The sequence below is a fragment of the Tachyglossus aculeatus genome, chromosome 10 (assembly GCF_015852505.1).
Source record: "Tachyglossus aculeatus isolate mTacAcu1 chromosome 10, mTacAcu1.pri, whole genome shotgun sequence".
Lineage (NCBI taxonomy): Eukaryota > Metazoa > Chordata > Mammalia > Monotremata > Tachyglossidae > Tachyglossus > Tachyglossus aculeatus.
The window spans coordinates 57,522,552-57,543,492 of NC_052075.1; the positions used below are offsets into that span (position 1 = coordinate 57,522,552).

Here is a 20,941-nt window from a genome sequence, read left to right on the forward strand (position 1 = left end):
TTTCAAGACAGGTGATGTCTCTTCTAGACTGTGAGCCTGTTGTTGGGTAGGGACCGCCTCTCTATGTTGCCGACTTGTACTTCCCAAGCGCTTAGTACAGTGCTCTGCACAAAGTAAGTGCTCAATAAATACGATTGAATGAATGAATGAACGAATGAATGACAACCTGATCACCTTGTATCCCCCGCCAGCGCTTAGAACAGTGCTCTGCACATAGTAAGCGCTTAACAAATGCCAATATTATTATTATTATTATTATTATTATTATTATTCCCCCTCGCCCCCACCAACCCCTGGCATGATCTGGGCCGGTGCCAGGCGGCTGGGGGCAGATCTTACCTCCTTCCCTTCCCCACAGCACCTGTCTATATGTATATATGTTTGTACAGATTTATTACTCTATTTATTTATTTTGCTTGTACCTATCTATTCTATTTATTTTATTTTGTTAGTATGCTTGGTTTTGTTCTCTGTCTCCCCCTTTTAGACTGTGAGCCCGCTGTTGGGTAGGGACCGTCTCTAGATGTTGCCAACTTGGACTTCCCAAGCGCTTAGTCCAGTGCTCTGCACACAGTAAGCGCTCAATAAATACGACTGATTGAGAAGCAGCGTGGCTCAGTGGAAAGAGCCCGGGCTTTGGAGTCAGAGGTCGTGGGTTCGAATCCCGGCTCCGCCACATGTCCGCCGTGTGACCTTGGGCAAGTCACTTCACTTCTCTGAGCCTCAGTTACCTCACCTGTAAAATGGGGGTTAAGACTGGGAGCCCCACGTGGGACAACCTGATCACTTTGTATCCCCCCGAGCGCCTAGAACAGTGCTTTGCACATAGTAAGCGCTTAATAAGTGCCAACATTATTATTATTATTGATTGACTGATTGATTGTAACCTCCCCAGCGCTTAGAACGGTGCTTTGCACATAGGAAGCGCTTAACAAATGCCAACATTATTATTATTATTGATTGACTGATTGATTGTAACCTCCCCAGCGCTTAGAATGGCACTTTGCACATAGTAAGCGCTTAATACATGCCAACTTTATTATTATTATTGATTGACTGATTGATTGTAACCTCCCCAGCGCTTAGAACAGTGCTTTGCACATAGTAAGTGCTTAATACATGCCAACATTATTATTACTATTGATTGATTGTAACCTCCCCAGTGCTTAGAACACTGCTTTGCACATAGTAAGCGCTTAATACATGCCATCATTATTATAATTATTGATAGCTCCAGTTTGCTGGGTCCCTAGAAGGTTGTTTTGGCGCGGGCCACCCCCCTCCACCCCGCTGGCCCCCCCGGGGACCCCGCGGCCAGGACGAGGCCGAGGCGTCGTTATCAGTGCGGTATTTATTGGACTTCCCGCGGCTGAATCTCGAACCGGTGGCTCTCGCGGGGCCGCTCGGGGCGGAGGACGGACGGACGGACGGACGGACGGACTTCTTCACATGGCGAAGAGGATAAGGAAGGCTACCATGAGGCAGAAGAGGCCCATGGCCTCGGACAGGGCGAAGCCCAAGATGGCGTAGGAGAACAGCTGCTGCTTCAGGGAAGGGTTCCTGGGCGGGAACGGGAGAGACAGAGGGAAAAGTTTGGGGGTCCAGTTCACTGCCCACCCAGCCCCCAGCAGCCCCAGCATTCACTCATTCAATCGCATTTCAATCAATCGTTCAATCGTATTTATTGAGCGCTTACTGTGCACAAAGCACTGGACTAAGCGCTTGGGAAGTCCAAGTTTGCAACATCTAGATTGATGATGATGATGAGAGCTCACCTCCTCCAGGAGGCCTTCCCAGACTGAGCCCCCTCCTTCCTCTCCCCCTCGTCCCCCTCTCCATCCCCCCCATCTTACCTCCTTCCCTTCCCCACAGCACCTGTATATACGGATATATGTTTGTACAGATTTATTACTCTATTTATTTATTTATTTATTTTATTTGTACATATCTATTCTATTTATTTTATTTTGTTAGTATGTTTGGTTTTGTTCTCTGTCTCCCCCTTTTAGACTGTGAGCCCACTGTTGGGTAGGGACTGTCTCTATATGTTGCCGATTTGTACTTCCCAAGCGCTTAGTACAGTGCTCTGCACATAGTAAGCGCTCAATAAATACGATTGATGATGATGATGATGATGATGATCTAAAGACAGTCAATCAATCAATCAATCAATCGTATTTATTGAGCGCTTACTGTGCGCAGAGCACTGGACTAAGCGCTTGGGAAGTCTAAGTTGGCAACATATCGAGACAGTCAGTCAATCAATCAATCAATCGTATTTATTGAGCGCTTACTGTGCACAGAGCACTGGACTAAGCGCTTGGGAAGTCCAAGTTGGCAACATCTAGAGACAGTCAATCAATCAATCAATCAATTGTATTTATTGAGCGCTTACTGTGCGCAGAGCACTGGACTAAGCGCTTGGGAAGTCCAAGTTGGCAACATCTAGAGACAGTCAATCAATCAATCGTATTTATTGAGCGCTTACTGTGCGCAGAGCACTGGACTAAGTGCTTGGGAAGTCCAAGTTGGCAACATCTCGAGACAGTCAATCAATCAATCGTATTTATTGAGCGCTTACTGTGCGCAGAGCACTGGACTAAGCACTTGGGAAGTCCAAGTTGGCAACATCTAGAGACAATCAATCAATCAATCGTATTTATTGAGCGCTTACTGTGCGCAGAGCACTGGACTAAGCGCTTGGGAAGTCCAAGTTGGCAACATCTCGAGACAGTCAATCAATCAATCAATCAATCGTATTTATTGAGCGCTTACTGTGTGCAGAGCACTGGACTAAGCGCTTGGGAAGTCCAAGTTGGCAACATCTAGAGACAGTCAATCAATCAATCAATCAATCGTATTTATTGAGCGCTTACTGTGCGCAGAGCACTGGACTAAGCGCTTGGGAAGTCCAAGCTGGCAACATCTAGAGGCGGTCCCTACCCCACAGCGGGCTCACAGGCTAAAAGGGGGAGACAGATGACAAAACCAAACATACTAACAAAATAAAATAAATAGAATAGATATGTACAAGTAAAATAAATGGAGTAATAAATCTGTACATACATATATCGTAATAAACAGGGACCACAGGACCCCTCCCACCCCCTCGCGCCTCACCTAAGCGCTTGGGAAAGTCCAAGTTTGGCAACATCTTAAGAAGACGGTCCCTACCCCACAGCGGGCTCACGGCAAAAGGGGGCGACGGAGACGTAAACCACACATACTAACAAAATTCAAATAATAATAGATATGGACAAGTAAAATAAATACATAATAAATATGTTACAAACATATATACATCTATACAGGGACTACAGGGACCGCTCCCACTCCCACCCCCTCGTGCCTCACCTAAGCGTTTGGGAAGTCCAAGCTGGCAACATCTAGAGACGGTCCCTACCCCACAGTGGGCTCACAGGCTAAAAGAGGGAGATGGAGAACAAAACCAAACATACTAACAAAATCAAATAAATAGAATAGATATGGACAAGTAAAATAAATAAATAGAGTAATAAATACGTACAAACATATATACATCTATACAGGGACTACAGGGACCGCTCCCACTCCCACCCCCTCGTGCCTCACCTAAGCGTTTGGGAAGTCCAAGTTGGCAACATCTAGAGACGGTCCCTACCCCACAGCGGGCTCACAGGCTAAAAGGGGGAGACAGAGAACAGAACCAAACATACTAACAAAATAAAATAAATAGAATAGATATGGACAAGTAAAATAAATAAATAAATAGAGTAATAAATCTGTACAAACATATATACATCTATACAGGGGCCACAGGGACCGCTCCCACTCCCTCACGCCTCACCTTGCATAGCCGATGATGAGGCTCCCAAAGACGGTCCCGATGCCGGCCCCGGAGCCGGCTACCCCGACGGTGGCGGCCCCGGCCCCGATGAATTTGGCCGCCGTGTCGATGTCGCGGGCGACGGCGCTGGTCTGGAGGCCTCGGTCGGGGACGACCAGGAGGAGCGGGCTCCGGGGGCCCGAGGCTGAGGGGATGCGGCTCTGTGGGGGGAGAAAGGGACAACCTGATCACTCTGGAACCTCCCCAGCGCTTAGAACAGTGCTTCGCACATAGTAAGCGCTTAATAAATGCCATTATTATAATTATTATCATTAAGGGGGGTTGGAGGAGGGCCTGGGCGGGGGGTTCACGACCCCCGGCGGGCTCTGAGAGCCTGAATTCCTTTCCTGTGGCCGGAGTGGAGGGGATGCGGCTCTGTGGGGGGAGAAGGGGACAACCTGATCACTTTGGAACCTCCCCAGGGCTTAGAACAGTGCTTCGCACATAGTAAGCGCTTAATAAATGCCATTATTATAATTATTATTATTAAGGGGGGGCTTGAGGAGGGCCAGGGCGCGGGGTTCACGACCCCGGCGGGCCTCTGAGAGCCTGAATTCCTTTTCCTTGGGTCCGGAGTGGAGGGGATGCGGGCTCTGTGGGGGGAGAAGGGGACAACCTGATCACTTTGGAACCTCCCCAGGGCTTAGAACAGTGCTTCGCACATAGTAAGCGCTTAATAAAAATGCCATTATTATAATTACTATCATTAAGGGGGGCGCTTGGAGGAGGCGGCCAGGATGCGGGGTTCACGACCCCCCGGCGGTGCCTCTGAGAGCCTGAATTCCTTTCCTGTGGCCGGAAGTGGAGGGGATGCGGCTCTGTGTGGGGAGAAAGGGACAACCCTCATCACTTTGGAACCTCCCCAGAGCGCTTAGAACAGTTGCTATCGCACATAGTAAAGTGTCTTAATAAATGCCCATTATTATAATTATTATTATTAAGGGGGGGCTTGGAGGAGGGCCAGGGCGCGGGGTTCACGACCCCCGGCGGGCCTCTGAGAGCCTGAATTCCTTTCCTGGTTGGCCGGGAGTGGAGGGGATGCGGCTCTGTGGGGGGTAGGGAGAAAGGGACAACCTCATCACTTTGGAACCATCCCCAGCGCTTAGAACCAGTGCTTCGCAACATAGTAAGCGCTTAATAAAATGCCATTATTATAATTATATATTATTAAGGGGGGGCTCGGAGGAGGGCCAGGGGCGCGGGGTTCACCGACCCCCCGGGCTGGCTTCTGAGAGGCCTGAATTCCTTTCCTGTGGCCCGAGTGGGAAGGGATGCGGCTCTGTTGGGGGAGGAAAGGGACACCTCATCACTTTGGAACCTCCCCAGCGCTTAGAACAGTGCTTCGCACATAGTAAGCGCTTAATAAATGCCATTATTATAATTATTATTATTAAGGGGGGCTCGGAGGAGGGCCAGGGCGCGGGGTTCACGACCCCCGGCGGGCTCTGAGAGCCTGAATTCCTTTCCTGTGGCCGGAGTGGAGGGGATGCGGCTCTGTGGGGGGAGAAAAGGACAACCTGATCACTTTGGAACCTCCCCAGCGCTTAGAACAGTGCTTCGCACATAGTAAGCGCTTAATAAATGCCATTATTATGATTATTATTATTAAGGGGGGCTTGGAGGAGGGCCAGGGCGCGGGGTTCACGACCCCCGGCGGGCTCTGAGAGCCTGAATTCCTTTCCTGTGGCCAGAGTGGAGGCCCGGTGGGCGTCTTGGGTTGGCCACCGCCCCCAATCAATCAATGGTATTTATTGAGCGCTTACTGTGTGCAGAGCACTGTACTAAGCGCTTGGGAAGTCCAAGTTGGCAACATCTAGAGACGGTCCCTACCCAACGGCGGGCTCACGGTCGAAAAGGGCTGTGATGTCACCGGGATGGAGGGGTCCCCATTTCAGGGCCGCCACCCCCCTTGGTCTCCTCAGCCACGTCTTCACTTAGGAGAAGCCGCGTGGCTCAGTGGAAAGAGCCCGGGCTTTGGAGTCAGAGGTCATGGGTTCAAATCCTGGCTCTGGGATTTGACTTGGGGCAAATCACTTAACTTTCGCTGTGCCTCGGTGACCTCATCTGTCAAATGGGGGTGAAGACTGTGAGCCCCCCGTGGGACAACCTGATCACCTTGTAACCTCCCCAGCGCTTAGAACAGTGCTCTGCACACAGTAAGCGCTTAATAAATGCTATCATTATTATTATTATTATTATGGGTTCAAATCCCGGCTCCGCCAACTGTCAGCTGTGTGACTTTGGGCAAACCACTTCACTTCTCTGTGCCTCAGTGACCTCATCTGTCAAATGGGGATGAAGAATGTGAGCCCCCCGTGGGACAACCTGATCACCTTGTAACCTCCCCAGCGCTTAGAACAGTGCTTCGCACATAGTAAGCGCTTAATAAATGCCATCATCATCATTATTATTATTACTATTGTGACCTCCCCAGCGCTTAGAACAGTGCTGTGCACATAGTAAGCGCTTAATAAATGCCATCATCATTATTATTATCATTGTGACCTTCCCCGCGCTTAGAACAGTGCTGTGCACATAGTAAGCGCTTAATAAATGCCATCATTATTATTATTATTATTATTATTGTGACCTCCCCAGTGCTTAAAACAGTGCTGTGCACATAGTAAGCACTTAATAAATGCCATCATCATTATTATTATCATTGTGACCTTCCCAGCGCTTAGAACAGTGCTTTGCACATAGTAAGCGCTTAGTAAATGCCATCATCATCATCATTATTATTGTGACCTCCCCAGCGCTTAGAAGTGCTTTGCGCATAGTAAGCGCTTAATAAATGCCATCACCATCATTATTATTATTGTGACCTCCCCAACACTTAGAACAGTGCTCTGCACATAGTAAGCGCTTAAGAAATGCCATCATCATTATTATCATTATTATTGTGACCTCCCCAGCGCTTAGAACAGTGCTTTGCACATAGTAAGCACTTAACAAATGCCATCATCATTATTATTATTATTATTGTGACCTCCCCAGAGCTTAGAACAGTGCTTTGCACATAGTAAGCGCTTAATAAATGCCATCATCATTATTATTATTATTATTGTGACTTCCCCAGCGCTTTGCACATAGTAAATGCTTAATAAATGCCATCATAATTATTATTATTATTCACTTGGCAGTCCCCAAAGGGGAAGGGCCCCCCACCCCACCCCCAGGCCCCGGGAGGACCAGGTACCTCATCTGTCCGGGCTTCGGGTCTGCTCAGCATCCCGGCTGCAGGCCGGCTCAGCATCCTGGAGCTGCTCTTCACCTGGAAGGACGATGGATGGAAGGGTCCCCATTTTCCCGGGGGGCTGCTCCGGAGAGCAGCCGAACCCCCTCCCCAGGGCCCAGCCCCAAATAATAATAATAATAATAATAATAATAATAATAATGGCATTTCTTAAGCGCTTACTATGTGCCGAGCACTGTTCTAAGCGCTGGGGAGGTTACAAGGTGATCAGGTTGTCCCACGGGGGGGCTCACATTAATCCCCATTTTCCAGATGAGGGAACTGAGGCCCGGAGAAGTGACTTGCCCAAAGTCACCCAGCTGACAAGCGGCGGAGCCGGGATTTGAACCCATGACCTCTGACTCCAAAGCTTACTATGGGCAAAGCACTGTTCTAAGCGCTGGGGGAGGTTACAAGGTGATCAGGTTGTCCCACGGGGGGACTCACATTAATCCCCGTTTTCCAGATGAGGGAACTGAGGCCCGGAGAAGTGACTTGGCCAAAGTCACCCAGCTGACCAGTGGTGGAGCCGGGATTTGAACCCATGACCTCTGACTCCAAAGCCCGGGCTCTTTCCACTGAGCCACGCTGCTTCTTTTAGTTGGTTCCAAACCCAACCACCTGCCCCCTGAGGCCTTCCCAGATTCCCCCCGGGGTGGGGAAGGAAAACTTACCAGGGCGGGAGTGGAGACGAACTTGGCGCAGGCGTACATTGTCGTGGGGACGAGGAGAGCTGGGATGGGGGAGACAGAAACAGATTAGTTGTCCCCCCGCTCCACCCAGGATGAAGGAGTGGGCAGCAGGGGTGACTTGTACTTCCCAAGCGCTTAGTACAGTGCCCTGCACACAGTGAGCGCTTAAGAAATACAACTGAATAATAATAATTTTGGTATTTGTTAAGCGCTTATTATGTGCAAAGCACTGTTCTTAGCGCTGGGGAGGATACAAGGTGATCAGGTGGTCCCACGTGGGGCTCACGATCTTCATCCCCATTTTCCAGATGAGGGAACTGAGGCCCAGGGAAGTGAAGTGACTTGCCCCAAGTCACCCAGCTGACAAGCGGTGGAGCCGGGATTTGAACCCACGACCTCGGACTTCCAAGCCCGGGCTCTTTCCACTGAGCCCCACGCTGCTTCTCCACGAATGAATGAGATGGCGGGAGGGTGCCCATCACCTTTGTCATCTTAGAGAAGCAGCGGGGCTCAGTGGAAAGAGCCCGGGCTTGGGAGTCAGAGGTCATGGGTTCAAATCCCGGCTCCGCCGCTTGTCAGCTGGGTGACTTTGGGAAAGTCACTTCACTTCTCCAGGCCTCAGTGACCTCATCTGTAAAATGGGGATAAAGACTGTGACCCCCCCCCACCCCGTGGGACAACCTGATCACCTTGTAACCTCCCCAGCGCTTAGAACAGTGCTTTGCACATAGTAAGCGCTTAATAAATGCCATAATAATTACTATTATTATGATTATTATCTTCAACACCTTCCCCTCTCAGCCTGTGTCATTCCGGGCGGGATGATCCTAATGGCCTGTCTTTCCCCACCCAACTTCTCCATCTCTCCACCACCCTCTCCTCCACGGCCTGCCTCTGGCCTGGGGCAAGCTCCCTCCCCAAATCCGACACCAAAATGACTCTCCCCCACTTCAAAGCCTTACTGAAGGCCTGTCTCCTCCAAGAGGCCTTCCCTGACTAAGCCCTCCTTTCCTCTTCTCCCATTCCCATCTGAGTCTCCCTTTGTTCCCTTTATTCATTCCTACTGAGAGCTCACCTCCTCCAGCAGGCCTTCCCAGACTGAGCCCCCTTTTCCTCTCCTCCTCCTCCCGACCCCCCAGCCCTACCTCCTTCCCCTCCCCACAGCACTTGTATATATTTGTACAGATTTATTACTCTATTTTACTTGTACATATTTACTATTCATTTTGTTAATGAATATAACAATATAATATATTGTTATAATAATAATTATTATATTATAATAATATAATATAATCAATATAATAATGAATATATAAGGCCTGTAGCCTTAATTCTATCTGTTCTGACGATTTTGACACCTGTCTACAAGTTTTGTCTTGTTGCCTAAAATAATAATAATAACGATGGTATTTGTTAAGCACTTACTATGTGCAAAGCCCTGTTCTAAGCGCTGGGGAGGTTACAAGGAGATCAGGTTGTCCCACGGGGTGGGGGGCTCACAGTCTTAATCCCCATTTTACAGATGAGGGAACTGAGGCCCAGAGAAGTTAAGTGACTTGCCCAAAGTCACCCAGCTGACAGTTGGCAGAGCCAGGATTTGAACCCATGACCCCTGACTCCAAAGCCCGGGCTCTTTCCACTGAGCCACGCTGCTTCTCTCCCAAGCGCTTAGTACAGTGCTCTGCACACAGTAAGCGCTCAATAAATACTACTGAATGAATGAATGAATGAATGAAAAGAGGCAGGGTGGCTCAGCGGATAGAGCCCGGGCTTTGGAGTCAGTGGTCATGGGTTCAAATCCCGGGTCCACCAATTGTCAGCTGTGTGACTTTGGGCAAGTCATTTCACTTCTCTGGGCCTTATAGACTGGGAGCCCACTGTTGGGTAGGGACCGTCTCTAGATGCTGTCAATTTGTACATCCCAAGTGCTTAGTACAGTGCTCTGCACACAGTAAGCGCTCAATAAATACGACTGATTGATTGGGACCACCTGATCACCTTGTATCTACCCCAGCGCTTAGAACGGTGCTTCGCACATCTCAATCAATCAATCGTACTTATTGAGCGCTTACTGTGTGCAGAGCACTGGACTAAGCGCTTGGGAAGTCCAAGTTGGCAACGTATAGAGACGGTCCCTACCCAACAGCGGGCTCACAGTCGAGAAGGGGGAGACAGAGAACAAAACAAATACCAAAATTATTATTATTAGATGCTGCCAGCTTGTCCTTCCCAAGCACTTGGGGCAGTGCTCTGCCCACAGGAAGCGCTCAGTCTATAGGCTTGAATGAATGAATGAACCCCTGACCAAGGGCGGGCTCTTTCCCCTGGGCCACGCTACCTCAAAAGGGTTGGGAAGAGGGGGTAAACTGAGGCATGGGGCGGCTCTGAGGGAGGGGTCTGCCCTCTCCTCAGGCCCACAGCCCAGGAGCCAAGATGGCCAAGATGGCGGCGGGCCCCACGCGGGTGGAAGTGACAGGCCGCGGCCTGGTCAGCTCGGGTCACGCCCCGCCCGGCCAGGGCGGGAAAGGGGGCGCTCGCGAGCCGACGGAGGCCAACGCGCATGTGCGCGGCCGCCAAACCCCGGCGCGCGCCAGCCCGGGGCCTTACCTGATCCCAAGCCAGAGACAGAGACAGAGAGACAGAGGGAAGAGACGGAGAGACGGTCCCCCCGCGCATGCGCCGCTCCGGTCACCGAGTCGCCTTGGCGCGCTAGAGCAGCCCGCACGGGGGCTGGGCGAGGGAGGAGGCCTCCGGCGCGTGGCGCCACCTGCCTGCAGAGGGCTTGAATAATCATAATTCTAGCACGTCAATCAATCAATCAATCAATCAATCGTATTTATTGAGCGCTTATTGTGTGCAGAGCACTGTACTAAGCGCTTGGAAAGTACAATTCAGCAACAGAGACAATTCCTGCCCACAACAGGCTCACAGTCTAGAAGGGGGGAGACAGGCATCAAAACAAGTAAACAGGCACCAATAGCATCAATATAAATAGAATTATAGATCGATAAATATCATTAATATAAATAATAATAGTACGCACTTTAGCAGCGTTGCTCAGTGGGGAGAGCCCGGGCTTTGGAGTCTGAGATCAGGGGTTCGAAATCCCGGCTCTGCCAATTGCCAGCTGTGTGACTTTGGACAAGTCACTTCACTTCTCTGGGCCTCAGTTCCCTCATCTGTAAAATAATAATAATGACATTTGTTAAGCGCTTACTATGTGCAGAGCACTGTTCTAAGCGCTGGGGGGGGATACAAGGTGATCAAGTTGTCCCACGTGGGGCTCACAGTCTTAGTCCCCATATTACAGATGAGATAACTGAGGCTCGGAGAAGTTAAGTGACTTGCCCAAGGTCACACAGCAGACATGTGGTGGAGCCGGGATTCGAACCCATGACCTCTGACTCCAAAGCCCTTGCTCTTTCCACTGAGCCAAGCTGCATCTCTAAGGGGATAAAAGGGGATGAAGACTGGGAGCCCCCCCCCCCCCACCGTGGGACAACCTGATCACCTTGTAACCTCCCCAGCGCCTAGAACAGTGTTTTGCACATAGTAAGCACTTAATAAATGCCATTATTATTATTAAGCCACTTAACTAGAGAAACAGCGTGACTCAGTGGAAAGAGCACAAGCTTTGGAGTCAGAGGTCAGGGGTTCAAATCCCAGCTCCGCCAATTGACAGCTGTGTGACTTTGGGCAAGTCACTTCACTTCTCTGGGCCTCAGTTGCCTCATCTGTAAAATGGGGAGGTAGATTGGGAGCCCCCCCGTGGGACAGCCTGATCACCTTGTAACCTCCCCAGCGCTTAGAACGGTGCTTTGCACACGGTAAGCGCTTAATAAATGCTATCATTATTATTAACTTCTCTGTTCCTTAGTTACCTCAACTGTAAAATGGGAATGAAGACTGTGAGCCCCACGTGGGACAACCTGATCACCTTGTATCCACCCCAGCGCTTAGAACAGTGCTTGGCACATAGCGCTTAACAAATACCAACATGATTATTATTATTAAAATGGGGATTATGACTGTGAGCCCCACGTGGGACAACTTGATCACCTTGTAACCTCCCCAGCGCTTAGAACAGTGCTTGGCATATAGTAAGTGCTTAATAAATGCCATCATCATCATTAACAAATGCCATCACTATGATTATGATGATTACAACAGAGCTCGATGCGCTTAGTACGGTGCCCAGCACATAATAAGTGCTTAACAAATATCATCACTATGATTATGATGATTATAACAGAGCTCAATGCGCTTAGTACAGTGCCTGGCACATAGTAAGCATTTAACAAATGCCATGATTATAACAGAGCTCGACGCGCCTAGTACAGTGCCTGGCACATAGTAAGTGCTTAACAAATGCCATCACTATGATTATGATGATTACAACAGAGCTCAATGCACTTAGTACAGTGCCTGGCACATAGTAAGTGCTTAACAAATGCCATGATTATGATTATGATGATTACAACAGAGCTCGATGCGCTTAGTACAGTGCCGGGCACATAGTAAGCTCTTAAAAAAATGCCATCACTATGATTATGATGATTACAATAGAGCTCGATGTGCTTAGTACAGTGCCTGGCATATAGGAAGCACTTAAATGCCAGCTTAGTACAGTGTCTGGAACATAGTAAGCGCTTAACAAATGCCATCACTATGATTATGATGATTACAACAGAGCTCTATGCGCTTAGTACAGTGCCTGGCACATAGTAGGCACTTAACAAATGCCATCACTATGATTATGATGATTACAACAGAGCTCGAAGCGCTTAGTACAGTGCCCGGCACATAGTAGGCGCTTAACAAATGCCATCACTATGATTATGATGATCACAACAGAGCTCGACGTGCTTAGTACAGTGCCCGGCACACAGTGAGCGCTTAACAAATGCCAGCTTAGTTCAGTGCCTGGCACCTAGTAAGCGCTTAACAAGTGCCATGATTATAACAGAGCTGGACGCGCTTAGTACAGTGCCCAGCACGTAGTAGGTGCTTAACAAATGCCATCACTATGATTATGAGGATTATAACAGAGCTCACTGTGCTTAGTACAGTGCCTGGCACATAGTGAGCACTTGACAAATGCCAGCTTAGTACAGTGCCTGGCACCTAGTAAGAGCTTAACAAATGCCATGATTATAATAGAGCTCGACGCGCTTAGTACAGTGCCCGGCACATAGTAGGTGCTTAACAAATGCCATCACTATGATTATGATGATCACAACAGAGCTCGACGTGCTTAGTACAGTGCCCGGCACACAGTGAGCGCTTAACAAATGCCAGCTTAGTACAGTGCCTGGCACCTAGTAAGCGCTTAACAAGTGCCATGATTATAACAGAGCTGGACGCGCTTAGTACAGTGCCCAGCACATAGTAGGCACTTAACAAATGCCATCACTATGATTATGATGATTACAACAGAGCTCGATGTGCTTAGTACAGTGCCTGGCACATAGTGAGCACTTGACAAATGCCAGCTTAGTACAGTGCCTGGCACCTAGTAAGAGCTTAACAAATGCCATGATTATAATAGAGCTCGACGCGCTTAGTACAGTGCCCGGCACATAGTAGGTGCTTAACAAATGCCATCACTATGATTATGATGATTACAACAGAGCTCGACGTGCTTAGTACAGTGCCCGGCACATAGTGAGCGCTTAACAAACGCCAGCTTAGTACAGTGCCCGGCACCTAGTAAGCGCCTAACAAGTGCCATGATTATAACAGAGCTGGATGCGCTTAGTACAGTGCCCGGCACATAGTAGGCACTTAACAAATGCCATCACTATGATTATGATGATTACAACAGAGCTTGACGTGCTTAGTACAGTGCCCGGCACATAGTGAGCGCTTGACAAATGCCAGTTTAGTGCAATGCCCGGCACTTGGTAAGAGCTTAACAAATGCCATGATTATAATAGCTCTACACGCTTAGTACAGTGCCCGGCACATAGTAGGCGCTTAACAATACCATCACTATGATTATGATGATTACAGCAGAGCTCGACGTGCTTAGTGCAGTGCCCAGCACATAGTGAGCGCTTGACAAATGCCAGCTTAGTACAGTGCCCGGCACCTAGTAAGAGTTTAATGCCATGATTATAACAGAGCTGGATGCGCTTAGTACAGTGCCCGGCACATAGTAGGCACTTAACAAATGCCATCACTATGATTATGATGATTACAACAGAGCTCGCTGTGCTTGGTACAGTGCCCGGCGCCACGCTTATGATGATGATCGTAACAGAGCTGGACGCGCTTAGTACAGTGCCCGGCACATAGTAGGCGGCTAACAAATACCACGCTTCTGATGATGATTCCACCAGAGCTCGATAGATCCGACCGAGTGGACGAGCGAGGGGGGCTGCAGTAGGGACCCCCCAAAGCAGCTGCATCTCCCCCTTTTAGACTGTGAGCCCACTGGTAGTTGGGACTGGCTCTGTATGTTGCCAACTTGGACTTCCCAAGCGCTTAGTACAGTGCTTTGCACACAGTAAGCGCTCAATAAATACGATTGATTGATTGATTGATTGATTGTGAGCCCACTGGTGGGTCGGGACCGTCTCTAGATGTTGCCAACTTGGACTTCCCAAGCGCTTAGTCCAGTGCTCTGCAATCAATCGATCAATTGTATTTATTGAGCGCTTACTGTGTGCAGAGCACTGGACTAAGCGCTTGGGAAGTCCAAGTTGGCAACATGTAGAGACGGTCCCTACCCAACAGTGGGCTCACAGTCTAAAAGGGGGGAGACAGAGAACAAAACCAAACCTATTAACAAAATAAAATAAATAGAATAGATATGTACAAATAAAATAAATAAATAGAGTGATCAGTCAATCATCATCATCATCATCATCAATCGTATTTATTGAGCGCTTACTATGTGCAGAGCACTGTACTAAGCGCTTGGGAAGTACAAATTGGCAACATATAGGGACAGTCCCTACCCAACAGTGGGCTCACAGTCTAAAAGGGGGAGACAGAGAACAAAACCAAACAGACTAACAAAATAAAATAAATAGGATAGATATGTACAAGTAAAATAAATAAATAAACAGAGTGATCAATCAATCAATCATATTTATTGAGCGCTTACTGTGTGCAGAGCACTGCACTAAGCGCTTGGGAAGTCCAAGTTGGCAACATATACAGACAGTCCCTACCCAACAGTGGGCTCACAGTCTAGAAGGGGGAGAGAGAGAACAAAACCAAACATACTAACAAAATAAAATAAATAGAACATCAATCAATCAATCAATCAATCGTATTTACTGAGCGCTTACTGTGTGCCGAGCACTGCACTAAGCGCTTGGGAAGTCCAAGTTGGCAACATCTAGAGACAGTCCCTACCCAACAGTGGGCTCACAGTCTAGAAGGGGGAGAGAGAGAACAAAACCAAACATACTAACAACATAAAATAAATAGAATAGATATGTACAAGTAAAATAAATAAATAGAGTGATCAATCAATCAATCGTATTTATTGAGCGCTTACTGTGTGCAGAGCACTGCACTAAGCGCTTGGGAAGTCCAAGTTGGCAACATCTAGAGACAGTCCCTACCCAACAGTGGGCTCACAGTCTAGAAGGGGGAGACGGAGAACAAAACCAAACATACTAACAACATAAAATAAATAGAATAGATATGTACAAGTAAAATAAATAAATAAATAGAGTGATCAATCAATCAATCAATCGTATTTATTGAGCGCTTACTGTGTGCAGAGCACTGCACTAAGCGCTTGGGAAGTCCAAGTTGGCAACATCTAGAGACAGTCCCTACCCAACAGTGGGCTCACAGTCTAAAACGGGGAGACAGAGAACAAAACCAAACATACTAACAACATAAAATAAATAGAATAGATATGTACAAGTAAAATAAATAAATAGAGTGATCAATCAATCAATCGTATTTATTGAGCGCTTACTGTGTGCAGAGCACTGCACTAAGCGCTTGGGAAGTCCAAGTTGGCAACATATAGAGACAGTCCCTATCCAACAGCGGGCTCACAGTCTAAAAGGGGGAGACAGAGAACAAAACCAAACATACTAACAACATAAAATAAATAGAATAGATATGTACAAGTAAAATAAATAAATAAATAGAGTGATCAATCAATCAATCAATCGTATTTATTGAGCGCTTACTGTGTGCTAAGAATAGAATAGATAGAATAGAATAGATAGAATAGAATAGAATAGAATAGAATAGAATAATGTACAAGTAAAATAAATAAATAAAAAGAGTAATAAATATGTACAAACATATATCCATATATACAGGTGCTGTGGGGAAGGGAAGGAGGTAAGATGGGGGGATGGAGAGGGGGGCGAGGGGGTGATAAGCACAGTAAGAGCTCAATAAATACGATTGATTGATTGATTGATTGATCGATCTCCCCTTAGCCATAAATAAAGGCCAATTGTGGGCCCTCGGAGGGGCTGTTTTTTCCCCTCCTCCTCCTCCTCCTCCTCCTCGGGCCCCCCCAGATTTCACCGGCTCCGGGAGGCAGAGAGGGGATAAATCAAGGCAGCAGCTTTACAGTCCCGGAGGAGGAGGCGGGGAGCGTGCTAGGCACACCCGGGCGGCCCATAAAACGCCGCTCGGAAAAGCCCAGAAAAGTCATTTTTCCCCGGGCCCCGAGGCCTCCCTTCTCCGGCTGGGAGGTGGCTCTGGGAGCGGGAAAAGAGGCCTCGGCTTCATTATCCTCATCCTGGAATTTCAATGCGGCCAATCCATCTTGGAGGCCCGGGAATTTATGGCGAGGGGGCCCGTTATTTCCCACCAATTCCCCTCCCACATCTGCATTTTTACGGCCCTCGGCTCCAGCCGGGGAAAGGAGAAGCCAGGGGAGGGGGCCTGCTCTTCCTTTTTTTCCTTTTTCTCCTTCAGGCTCCTTTTGGGCAATCAATCCATCCGTCAATCGTATTTATTGAGCGCTTACTGTGTGCAAGAGCACTGGACTACTTCAAGGCCCTACTGTGAGCCCACTCTTTTTTAGACTGTGAGCCCACTGTTGGGTAGGGACTGTCACTATATGTTGCCAATTTGGACTTCCCAAGCGCTTAGTACAGTGCTCTGCACATAGTAAGTGCTCAATAAATACGATTGATGATGATGATGAGAGCTCACCTCCTCCAGAAGGCCTTCCCAGACTGAGCCCCTTCCTTCCTCTCCCTCTCGTCCCCCTCTCCGTCCCCCGCACCTTACCTCCTTCCCTTCCCCACAGCACCCGTATATATGGATATATGTTTGTACAGATTTATTACTCTATTTATTTATTTATTTATTTTATTTGTACATATCTATTCTATTTATTTTATTTTGTTAGTATGTTTGGTTTTGTTCTCTGTCTCCCCCTTTTAGACTGTGAGCCCACTGTTGGGTAGGGACTGTCTCTATATGTTGCCAATTTGTACTTCCCAAGCGCTTAGTACAGTGCTCTGCACATAGTAAGCGCTCAATAAATACGATTGATGATGATGATTACTCTATTTATTTTACTTGTACATATCTATTCTATTTATTTTATTTTGTTAGTATGTTTGGTTTTGTTCTCTGTCTCCCCCTTTTAGGCTGTGAGCCCACTGTTGGGTAGGGACTGTCTCTAGATGTTGCCAATTTGGACTTCCCAAGCGCTTAGTACAGTGCTCTGCACATAGTAAGCGCTCAATAAATACGATTGATGATGATGATGAGAGCTCACCTCCTCCAGGAGGCCTTCCCAGACTGAGCCCCTTCCTTCCTCTCCCCCTCGTCCCCCTCTCCATCCCCCCCATCTTACCTCCTTCCCTTCCCCACAACACCCGTATATATGGATATATGTTTGTACATATTTATTACTCTATTTATTTATTTATTTTATTTGTACATATCTATTCTATTTATTTTATTTTGTTAGTATGTTTGGTTTTGTTCTCTGTCTCCCCCTTTTAGACTGTGAGCCCACGGTTGGGTAGGGACTGTCTCTATATGTTGCCAATTTGTACTTCCCAAGCACTTAGCACATAGTAAGCGCTCAATAAATACGATTGATGATGATGATTACTCTATTTATTTTACTTGTACATATCTATTCTATTTATTTTATTTTGTTAGTATGTTTGGTTTTGTTCTCTGTCTCCCCCTTTTAGACTGTGAGCCCACTGTTGGGTAGGGACTGTCTCTATACGTTGCCAATTTGTACTTCCCAAGCGCTTAGTACAGTGCTCTGCACATAGTAAGCGCTCAATAAATACGATTGATGTTGATGATGATGGACTAAGCGCTTGGGAAGTCCAAGTTGGCAACATTCATTCATTCACTCGTAGGGGAAGCAGCGTGGCTCAGTGGAAAGGGCCCGGGCTTTGGAGTCGGAGGTCGTGGGATCAAATCCCGGCTCCGCCAATTGTCAGCTGTGTGACTTTGGGCAAGTCACTTCACTTCTCTGGGCCTCAGTGACCTCATCTGTATAATGGGGATGAAGACTGTGAGCCCCCCGTGGGACACCTGGTCACCTTGTAACCTCCCCAGCGCTTAGAACAGTGCTTTGCACATAGTAAGCACTTAATAAATACCATTATTATTATTATTATTTATTGAGCGCTTATTTTATTTTGTTAGTATGTTTGGTTTTGTTGCCTGTCTCCCCCTTCTAGCCTGTGAGCCCACTGTTGGGTAGGGCCCGTCTCTATATGTTGCCAACTTGGACTTCCCAAGCGCTTAGTCCAGTGCTCTGCACACAGTAAGCACTCAATAAATATGATTGATTGATTGATATTCTATTTATTTTATTTTGTTAGTATGTTTGGTTTTGTTCTCTGTCACACAGCTGACAACTGGGGTTCCATCACGAGTAATTGAAAGTAGATATCAGAAGTAGTTTGCTTTTCACAATCACTCAAGTGGTGCTTTGGGCTTTTTCCCTTTTCTTTCTTAAAATCATTTTCAGTGGAAAGAGCCCGGGTTTTGGAGTCAGAGGTCATGGGTTCAAATCCCAGCTCCGCCGATTGTCAGCTGTGTGACTTTGGGCAAGTCACTTCACTTCTCTGGGCCTCAGTTCCCTCATCTGTAAAATGGGGATGAAACCTGTGAGCCCCACGTGGGACAACCTGATCACCTCATAACCTCCCCAGTGCTTAGAACAGTGCTTTGCACATAGTAAGCGCTTAACAAATACCAAAATTATTATCATTAGTACCCCAGTGCCTCGAACAGTGCTCAACAAATACCATTAATAAATAAATGCAATTGAATAAGCGCATAACAAATACCCAAATTAGTATGATTATTACCCCAGCGCCTCGAACAGTGCTCAACAAATACCATTAATAAATAAATACAATTGAGTAAGCGCTTAATAAATACCAAAATTATCATTAGTACCTGAGCGCCTCAAACAGTGCTCAACAAATACCATTAATAAATAAATACAATTGAGTAAGCGCTTAACAAATACCAAAATTATTATCATTAGTACCCCAGCGCCTCCAACAGTGCTCAACATCTACCATTAATAGATAAATACAATTGAGTAAGCGCTTAACAAATACCAAAATTATTATTATTATTACTCCAACGCCTTGAACAGTGCTCAACAAATACCATTAATAAATAAATACAATTGAGTAAGCGCTTAACAAATACCAAAATTATTATCATTAGTACCCCAGCGCCTCGAACAATGCTCGACAAATACCATTAATAAATAAATACAATTGAGTAAGCGCTTAACAAATACCAAAATTATTATTATTATTACCCCAGCGCCTCCAACAGTGCTCAACATATACCATTAATGAATACAATTGAGTAAGCGCTTAACAAATACCAAAATTATTATCATTAGTACCCCAGCGCCTCGAACAGTGCTCAACAAATACCATTAATAAATAAATAAAATTGAGTAAACGCTTAATAAATACCAAAATTATCATTAGTACCCCAGCGCCTCAAACAGTGCTCAACAAATACTATTAATAAATAAATACAATTGAGTAAGCGCTTCACAAATACCAAAATTATTATCATTAGTACCCCAGCGCCTCCAACAGTGCTCAATATATACCATTAATAAATAAATACAATTGAGTAAGCGCTTAACAAATACCAAAATTATTATCATTAGTACCCCAGCGCCTCCAACAGTGCTCAACATATACCATTAATAAATAAATACAATTAAGTGCTTAACAATTACCAAAATTATTATTATTATTACCCCAGTGCCTCGAACAGTGCTCAACAAATACCATTAATAAATAAATACAACTAAGTGCTTAACAAATACCAATATTATTATTATTATTATTATTACCCCAGCACCTCCAACAGTGCTCAACAAATACCATTAATGACTAAATACAATTGATTGATTGGAACCTGGAGAGGAGAAGGTGGGGAATGGGGACAGGGACGGAATTCCCATTTCCTACGTTTAAGGGGTGTCTAGGGGATAGACGCTGACCGGCTGTCCTCCATGTCCTCTGAGACCAAACCACCGGGCTTGTGTTGCAGCAAGAGGGACCTGGGCTAGACATAGGGGAGAATTTTCTGGACGCCTGGGGGAATTAACACCGGAATACGTGGCTAAGGAAGGGCATGGGGCCTTCACCCCTGAATCGTGGAGGATTTAGAGCCATTCACCAGTCTGGAGGCAGGGGACTGGACCAGATCAATCAATCAATCAATCAATCGTATTTATTGAGCGCTTACTATGTGCAGAGCACTGTACTAAGCGCTTGGGAAGTACAAATTGGCATCACATAGAGACAGTCCCTACCCAACAGTGGGCTCACAGCCTAAAAGGGGGAGACAGAGAACAGAACCAAACATACCAACAAAATAAAATAAGTAGGATAGAAATGTACAAGTAAAATAAATAAATAAATAATTAAATAAATAGAGTAATAAATATGATGACCTCCTGGTTCCCGAGGTTCTCTACCCGAGAGAGAATATGAGTATTTAGGGGATCAGGAGGAAGGGAGATAAGAGGAAGTGAACCGGGAGCAACAGGAAAAAAGCCAGAAGGTGAGGAGTTAACCGGAAGTGGTGGCGATGATGATGATGATGATGATATTCGTTAAGTGCTTACTATGAGTCGAGCGCTGGTCTAAGCGCTGGGGTAGAAAGAAGCTAATCCGGTTGGAC

General features: G+C 46.8%; 1 protein-coding gene across 1 annotated transcript; it reads right to left on the minus strand.

Annotated features, from left to right (window-relative positions):
- Positions 1-1,333: 1,333 nt before the first annotated feature.
- On the minus strand, positions 1,334-10,452 carry ATP5MC2 (ATP synthase membrane subunit c locus 2). Its single transcript, XM_038752946.1, has 5 exons — positions 10,403-10,452; positions 7,775-7,833; positions 7,065-7,139; positions 3,827-4,026; positions 1,334-1,560 (listed from the first exon to the last, which is right to left on the minus strand). The coding sequence occupies exons 2-5, from the start codon at positions 7,811-7,813 to the stop codon at positions 1,446-1,448; spliced, it is 429 nt and encodes a 142-aa protein (XP_038608874.1). The 5' UTR covers positions 7,814-7,833; positions 10,403-10,452; the 3' UTR covers positions 1,334-1,445.
- Between the last annotated feature and the right edge of the window lie 10,489 nt (positions 10,453-20,941).